Here is an 8,436-nt window from a genome sequence, read left to right as displayed (position 1 = left end):
TGGAAAAGATACCAGGAAGTGATGTTCGCTCACCTGAATGAGGTCTAAAATGCCAAGTTCGCTTTCTGAGGAGTCCACACAGAAGACAAAATACAGCGTTGCATAGTGTCTGTAGATCAGCTTGTTGTCAGAGCCGCCGATTAACCTACGTGACAAAACAAAGCCACTGGAACGTCGTGGGGAAGAGCAGACAGGCTCGCTGGCTCAAGCACACTCACAGCATGTTCAAAACCCTTCCTCAGACAAGTGTTAATATGTACAGGCGAAGCACTCACGTGAGCTCACGACCCACACTAAGTAGATTAAGACACAGCAAGTGCTCGGTGTAGTTGGTTTATTCATCCGCTGCTCCGTGAGTGACTACTGTGTCCCAGCACAGGAGGCGGGTAAGAAGCATGGAGCAAACAAACAGGTGGATTACCAGGTAGTGAAATGTGCCACAGAGGACCAAACCTGGACCGGGCCGCCTCCAAAGGCTGGCGCTGAGGTTGATGTCTAAGGTGGGAGACGCCACGAGAAAACTTAGTCGACATTTGGGGTTAATGTGACAACCAATCACGAGTAAGTACAAACTCTCAAGGAAGAAAAAGGCCAGTGGACAAGGAAAGATTAGTAAACCAAGTCAAAGAAACAGGCAGAACTTAGGTCACAGTGTCGTAAGCGCTTACTGGATGTAACTCCATAGGCCACACAAAGTTACACAGCTTAAGACTGATTATCAACTAGAAAAAAAAAAAAGGATATTTCTTAAGTTTTAGATAGATTTGCAATGGAGGTCTCCTGCAAAAGCACATCATTTTGAAATTCAAACAAAAGAAAACTGAACTTATGGTCAATTCATTCGTGAAACACTTTAGGCTGGTTAGAATGTCAGCAGTTTAAAAACAGTAACTTATGAACCATTCCAGACCTCTTATTTCCTATAGTTTAGGCATATCATAACTACGTTTACTATAACAAATTCACCTTCTCCTAAGACTCCTTAATGCTAAGGTAATTTAATACCAAGGCTACTTAAAGGATCCAAACAGCACATAAGTAGAGTCAGTCTGTCTGTCTGTCTGTCTCTGTACTAGCCAGGGCTTACACTTGGCCTCACTGGATGTGCTTGGCTGTGAATGGCATTCAAGAATTAGAGCTAGGCCTGGAGTCCTGAGCACATAGCTCTTATCCAGTAAACACAATGCCAAGCTTACAAGTTCTGCAGAAACAACTTCTATTCTATGTTATCCAACATCAAAAATAGAAAAGGATTAAGAACTCCTGCTATGCCAGACACTTCTAGAAAAGGTCTTCATCTAAAAGAACGTATGTGCATTTCCAAGATTCTGAGATTATGTGTGTGACTATAGTTACAATGGTCTCCTGAAATGACAAAGCAGCACAAACAACACACTTCACTTCCTTCTAAAACAGTGACTTAAATTTTTCTTTTTTGCTTTGACTAAGAAGAAGAAAAAAAGGCAGTCTTGGTGTGGTAGCACATGCCTATAATACTCAGAGGTAAGAAGATCAATCAGCGTCTGAGCTAAGCAGGGTCTAGTGTGAGATCCTCTCTGAAAAACAAAGTAGAGAAAACAAAAGAACGTGGCTCAAGTGTGCTAAGTTCAAACCCTGAGGAAAAAAAAATAAAGACCAAGCTTAAATTCAAGTAATGGAAGAGTACCTGCCCAGCAAGTATAAAGCCCTCAGTTCAAACCTTGCCAATGAAAAGAACTGGGCTGGGAAGGTGGCTCAGTGGTAGAGCACTTGCCTTGCATGCCTGAGGCCCTGGGTTCGATTCCTCAGCACCAAATAAGAAAAAAGAAAAAAGCCAGAAGTGGCGCTGTGGCTCAAGTGGTAGAGCGCTGGTAGAGTGCTAGCCTTGAGCTGAAGAGCTGAGGGACACCCCCCCCCCAAAAAAAAAGGAAAGGTAAGAACTGCAAGTCAGATTTCTACCTGAACCAAGAAACTTATGGTCAATGAAATTCTTTTTTCATAAGCATCACAGACTGGAGTACTGCAAGTCTAGGTGTCTCTGACCTGTGATCAGTCACAAAGCTCAGCTAAGAATTAGTCTGAATTCCCACTGAGGATGTATATTACTAAGCATAGATTGACTATATAAATGGGGGCAATGTATTTATGAAAACATTAGAAAGCAAACTGATGTCGGTTGAAACCATTAATTTAAAAGTTCATACTACTTAGCAAACTAATTACAAATAATCTTATTTATTCACTTTAAAAATAGAAAAAGCAGTCAAGTGCTGGTGGCTCACGCCTGTCATCTTAGCTACTCAGGAGGCTGAGATGTGAGGATCATGGTTCTAAGCCAGCTAGGGTAGGGAAGTCCATGCGATCCTTATTTCTAATGAACCACCAAAAAAGCCAGAAGTAGAACTATAGCTCAAGTAGTAGAGTGCTGGCCTTGAACAAAAAAGAAGCTCAGGGACAGTTAGCAGGCCCTGAATTCAAGTGCCAGGATTGGTGCTAAAAAAAAAATATATATATATATATATATATATATAGATAGATAGATATAGATATAGATATAGATATATATAAAAAGCTGAATCCTGATCTTTAGGTATACAGAAAAATACATTTGAAAGCCGGGCGCTGGTGGCTCACGCCTGTAATCGTAGCTACTCAGGAGGCTGAAATCTGAGGATTGCAGTTCAAAGCCAGCCCAGGCAGGAAAGTCCATGAGACTCTTATCTCCAATAACACACTAGAAAACAGCAAGTGGTGCTGTGGCTCAAGTGGTAGAGCACTAGCCTTGAGCTGAAGAGCTGAGGGACAGCGCCCAGGCCCAGAGTTCAAGCCCCACTACCGACAAAATATATATATATATATATATATATATATATATATTTGAAAAACATGTCAGCCGTATTTGTAATAACAAAATAAAAAAGGACATCATCTAAACTTTTCTGAATACTCACAGTCATTAAAAATGAGGTTGCTCAGATGTGTTTATAGGTAAAGCTTTTCAAAATATTGGGCAAAAACAAGCAACATGCAAAGAGCATAGAGCGTGACCTCATCAGCAGTATTTTTAAGGTTATACCTTTTGTATGTTAGTAAATGCAGATGAATTTTCTAGAAGGATACAAAAGGAACTGGGAAGGACGAAGGTTGGGGAAAACAGACTCACTGAGTATCTTATTCACTGAGTATCTTCTTGTAACGTGGGGGTTTTTACCGTGAGGATACATTATGTTGCATTTGTATGAAATGCTCTTACCACACTGTTAGGGAGAATGCATAGACTGACAGTTTGGGTTAGATTTACGCTGAGGGGAAGCACTTAATCCACCTGCTCCAGTCACGGCGGCACTGCCAACAGGTCATGTGGTGCCAAGGGCACAGGCGGACTTACAAGCCTCCTTCCAGGAAGTTGCAGACATTCTCGTCTCTCTTGGACACTAGGTGGAAGGTTTCCCGGATGATCTGCTGCTGGGTGTCTTCACTCTGAGGAGGAGGAATGGTGCAGAGGCGTTAGTTACCACGTGCTTACAGGTTCAGCAAGAGTCAAGGGCTTCTGAAAAATAAGAGGAGGTTGAGAGCTGGAAAACCCATCTACGAGCGGGAGCCCTGGAGAGTGACTTCAGGCACAAAAGCAAAGCCCGACATTTTTCATAAGATTGCCATGACAATAAAAGTAAATTATTCCACTTTACAAAAACTAAGCCAAAAAGAAACAGATAAATCACATGCAGCATTTCCTTCTGACCTTGAATTCTGCAAAGCAATCAATGCCTGAGCAACAGGGCTTTTCAGATATGCAGACTCTCAGGAAATCTGCCTCCCGTGACTTTTTCTCAAGAAGTTTCTAGTTTCGCTACACCAAGAATCAAGAAACTGGAGTCCAGATGAGAAGAACCTCTAGGCTAGCTGAGAGCCTAAAGTGGAGGCCCTGGAACTGGTGAATAGTCCTGTTGGAGACTCCTTCGGGAATGTAAAATGGCAGAAGGCACTCATATACTTTAGACAGCTAGCAAACAAAATGAATTAGTGAAAATACAAATTTAAAAAAACAACGACTAGGTTGGGAGATGGTGGCTCACGCCTGTCATCCTAGCTTACTCAGGAAGCTAAGATCTGAGGATCGTGGTTCAGAAGCAGCCTGGACAGGAAAGTCTGTGAGACTCTTATCTCCAATAAACACTAGAAAACCAGATGTGGCGCTGTGGCTCACGCAGCAGAGCACTCGCCTTGAGCTGAAGAGTGCAGGGACAGCGCCCAAGCCCAGAGTTCAAGTCCCACATCCAACCAAAAAAAAAAAAAAACACAACAACACTAGACCAAAGAATAAAGCAATTATAATCTATCAAAATAAAACATCAAAGGAAAAAAAAAACCAAGCACTACTTATAAGCTGTCTCCATTAAGGACAGGCTTACATAACACGTAGGTATAAAGGTGTAACACTGATTTAAGCAACAGCATGGAGTGAGCGTGAGGAGGGGAGCCGCGGGAGCTAGCGAGTGTTTTCAGCAGCGGGAGCAAGTGCACGTGTGCACAAGTGCCCCACGACCAGGAGAGCAGCTCCAGCCAGGGCACAACCGGAGTTATTTCCTACGAGAAACCCTGGAGAACTGCCAGATAATCCACCCGACAAGGTCGAAGCAGAGGCAATGAGGGAAGGATGGGTCTGTTCCCTCTGATGACTGTGACAGCTTTAAGGTCTGTCAGGTGACAAACGTGCTGAATAGCCTGATTGAAACTAAAGACATCAACAGAGCAAACTGACCCCCACAGAAAAACCGAAGCATTACTTTTCAGGCAAAAACCTAACATTTAAGAACGAAACACAAGGTGAAGAAAGGCGTGATGTCATCTACAAAGAACTGTACTCCTCACCTCGCTTGTTAATATTAATACACACACACACACACTTTTGTCAGTTATGGGGCCTGAACTCTGGGTCTGGGCACTGTCCCTCAGCTCTTCAGCTCAAGGCTAGCGCTCTACCACTTGAGCCACAGCGCCACTTCCAGCTATTTTCTTTTTGCTTATGTGGTGCTGAGGAATCGAACCCAGGGCCTCAGGCATGCAAGGCAAGCGCTCTACCGCTGAGCCACCTTCCCAGCCCCTATTACTATATATATTTTTAATGGAAATCACTATGGGAGGAGGGCCTTGCTTTTTAATCGAACTAAGGTTCAGAAAGTAGAGTCTGCTGATATAGGGACAATTTCCCTTTTGAGATGTAACTCCCCGGGTGGGACTGGGAGGTGACAGAGCTTTCCGGAAGCGGAGCCCTGTGACAGGAAGTGAGGTCCCGGGGGTCATGCCACTGAAGGGGTGCTGGGGCCTCACCGGCTCTGCTCCCCACCACACTCCAATGTCCACAGAGCCCACCAGCCACGGAGGAACACTTGGGGATCCCTGAGCTGAAACGAGCCTCCCGGGTCTCCCTCCGTCTGTCTGCTTCAGGTCCTCCCGCCCCTGCTGGAAAGCGGGGGGGGGGGGGCATCCCCTGCTGGAAAGCGGTGGCGGCAGTGGGGGGGGGAGAGGGTCCCCCTGCAGGAGACCTGGAGAGAACCCATGAACCCGGCGCTGGCGACAGGAGGAGGGAGGTGCCGTGTGCTGGGAGTCAGCGATGCCAATGCAGTCAGCCTGACCACAGCTCGCTCCTGTATAGACAGGCAGCTGGAAAACTGGCTTGTATTTCGCTTCCCTGTGCTAGCCTCTCCCTCCAGGGCTCAGTGGTAACGGGGCACAGAGGAGAGCAACTGAGCAGGAGAGACAAGCCCCGGCCGAGCTGGGAAGGGGCTGGCGTGGCGTGGGGGGCCTGGCCTGGTCCCTGCCACGCTGTCCTGCCAGAACTCAAGCTGCCCGCTTCTGCTCCCGACAATGCGGGGCCGGCCCCGCGCGGCCCTCTGCCTGACCCTCTGCCATGCCGCCTTCTCTTCTCCTGCATCTCTTGGTTGTCCTTCACACCAATCGCCACCTGAAATGTGTCTGTCTCTACAGTGTAAGCCACCGGCTGCCAGCGCTTACCTTCAGGGCTACAGACAACACACACAAATGACCAGCGTGTCGCCGCTGACATACAGTAGTGTATGTGTGTGTGTGTGTGTGCGCGCGTGCACTAATACTAGGGCTTTAACTTGGACCTGAGCACTACCTCTTAGCTTCTGTGCTCAAGGCTAGCGCTCTGCCAGGGGAGCCACAGCGCCACGTCTGGCTTTTTGCTGGTTAATTGCAGATAGGAATCTCACAGAATTGCCTGTCTGGGCTGGCTTTGAACCTCTATCCTCAGATCTCAGCCTCCTAAGTAAGTAGCTAGGATTACAGGCGTGAGCCGCCAGTGTCTGGCTTTAAGCTAAAATTATTTTTAAGTAAAGAACAATGTTAAGAGTCTTCCTAGGGCTTGCACTTGGTTGACCAAGAACTTAATAATCAGATACAGCTTCTGTAGAAATTGAGGAAATGAAGGTTTTTACAGTTTAGAAATTTTCCCGTGCATACATAAACATATATACACACACACACACTGTGTGTAGAGCATCTGCACAAATACATATAGGCTCTGTGTAGAACCTATTATATCTACAGAAAGAACTAAGCTCATATAAAACGAAACACTTCCCCTTTATTAGAGTGACTCACCAAAGTGCATGTTATGGTGCACTAATTACACAGAAAATATAACCCAAGGGTTTGCTTTCTTGTCTGGTAGCCATATAATAAAGACTACGACTTATGAACTCCCTCAGCAATATACAAATATTGCCAGGAAAATGTGGAAAGGAGAAAGGTTACTGCTGCCGAGTCACCGTGGCTAAGCCTCGCTGGACGGAGACAAACCCAGACAGCCTCTTGCCCTTCTCCGGTGATCGCGCAAGGACACCGAGGCAGGCAGGGAGGTCCGGCCCTGACTCCATCCGCTACAAACCCTCTTTATTTTCCCATTTCTTGAGGGGCTTGCACGTTAGGCGAGCGGGCACTCTGCCCCCTGAGCCAGACCTCTGAGGTGGTTTTTTAGTGGATAGTGACCCACTGGTTACAGCCTCCTTCAGAGCTGGGACCACAGGTGTATACTTCACGCCGGGCTCTCTGCTTGAGATGCCAGTCTTGCTCACTTTTTGCTCCGGCTGGCCTTGAGAGGCAGCAATCCCTGCGGCTGCTTCCAGAGACCTGGAGTTACAAGTGCGAGACATGGAGCCCAGCCCCATGGACTTTTAACAATGGGGCTCTAGCAGAAGGAGCCCAAACTGCAGGCTAGTGCAATGCATGCCGCTTCGTCTTCTATCTCCCACGTGATCAAAACAGGGAGGCAGAGGCAAAACCAAAAATCACAGCGTGAAATGAAAGCCTGTGCTATTACAGGACACACACACACACACACACACACACACACACACACACACACACACGCACACACGCATGCGCTTCAGCTGGAGGATAAATGGAAAATGCAGACCAGGAGCAGTAAGGGAAACCTGTTGAGAAAACGTTGAACCACTGACGGATCACTTGGATCACTTAGCGGTGGCGGTGGCGGCCAGTGCTGCTGGACTCCATGCTGGGCTTCCTGCGGGCCGCCACGCCCTTCCCCCCCTTCCAGACTGCTGAATCTGTTGGAAGATTGGGGTCTGTGACGGATGCAGACGCAGTTACGCCTCCTTCGAGGAAGGCTCAGTCCGGCAGCGGCTTCCTTCCTGGTCCTCTGCCAGCGAACTGAATTCTACGGACAGGAGGAAGTTGAGGAAGCCCATCTCGTCCAAACACCGCCCAAAGCTAGATTCTAAACGCATGCACCTGGCAGAGTCATGAAAGAGTTTTCTACAGTCAAGACTCTGCACGGATGGCTGGGGTGCCACAAATCTGCCTAAATTCCACCTTCCCTTAACAACACCAAGGAGAGAAGCCGCAGAGCTAGAGACTATGAAACAGTGAGCATGAAAAGCGAAAGAAGCACAGAGGATGACCTTGGATGACCTCTGAGGACACCAGCAGCCCTCTTCCCACAGCCTGCCCTTCCTGCCCGTGGGTCTTCCTGGCATTTTCCAGGGCTTTTAAACACGGGATCCCTCTGCCGCTGGCAATGCTCTTCCCCTACAATCTGCACCGCCGGGTCCTGAGCTTCCTGCCAGAGCGGGAGGGGACCGCTCCACTGCCAGCCAGCACTGGTGGGCAGGGAGCAAACGTGCAGACAAAGTGACTGATAGCCTTAATGAGTGAAAAAGCCATCTGCCCTGGCAGGGGGTACAACCCGGACCAAGCCATGGGATTCTTCCTGAAGGACAGACACACAGGTGTCAGCACGATCCAGCTGACACACAGACACAGGCGCGGGCACCCCTTCCTTCCGAACTCGCTCCATGCCTGGCCACACGGGCACTCACGCCTGGGCCAGAGGCCACCAAAGCCAGAACCTCGCCTGACCGGAACCCACTCAGCAATCAACTGCGACTGGAGGCAAAGGCTGCTTCTGCC

The 8,436-nt window shown here is 47.8% G+C and overlaps 2 protein-coding genes across 2 annotated transcripts in view; one reads left to right on the top strand and one right to left on the bottom strand.

Moving 5' to 3' along the window:
• Window positions 1-7,715, bottom strand: part of Ap3s1 (adaptor-related protein complex 3, sigma 1 subunit) — a 21,289-nt gene extending 13,574 nt beyond the window's left edge. Inside the window, exons 1-4 of the mRNA XM_013016014.1 lie at window positions 7,618-7,715; window positions 7,005-7,134; window positions 3,368-3,459; window positions 96-145 (exon numbers count right to left, since the gene is read on the bottom strand). Coding sequence (XP_012871468.1) covers window positions 96-145; window positions 3,368-3,459; window positions 7,005-7,134; window positions 7,618-7,715 — 370 coding nt within the window. The remainder of the gene's footprint in view (window positions 1-95; window positions 146-3,367; window positions 3,460-7,004; window positions 7,135-7,617) is intronic.
• A 329-nt stretch (window positions 7,716-8,044) lies between these two features.
• Atg12 (autophagy related 12) overlaps window positions 8,045-8,436 on the top strand; it is an 8,483-nt gene continuing 8,091 nt past the window's right edge. The window contains exon 1 of the mRNA XM_013016013.1: window positions 8,045-8,129. Within this exon, the coding sequence (XP_012871467.1) occupies window positions 8,045-8,129 (85 nt within the window). The remainder of the gene's footprint in view (window positions 8,130-8,436) is intronic.

Source organism: Dipodomys ordii, unplaced genomic scaffold, assembly GCF_000151885.1.
Source record: "Dipodomys ordii isolate 6190 unplaced genomic scaffold, Dord_2.0 Scaffold29, whole genome shotgun sequence".
NCBI classification, from domain to species: Eukaryota; Metazoa; Chordata; class Mammalia; order Rodentia; family Heteromyidae; genus Dipodomys; species Dipodomys ordii.
This window is presented reverse-complemented; position numbering and strand designations above follow the sequence as displayed.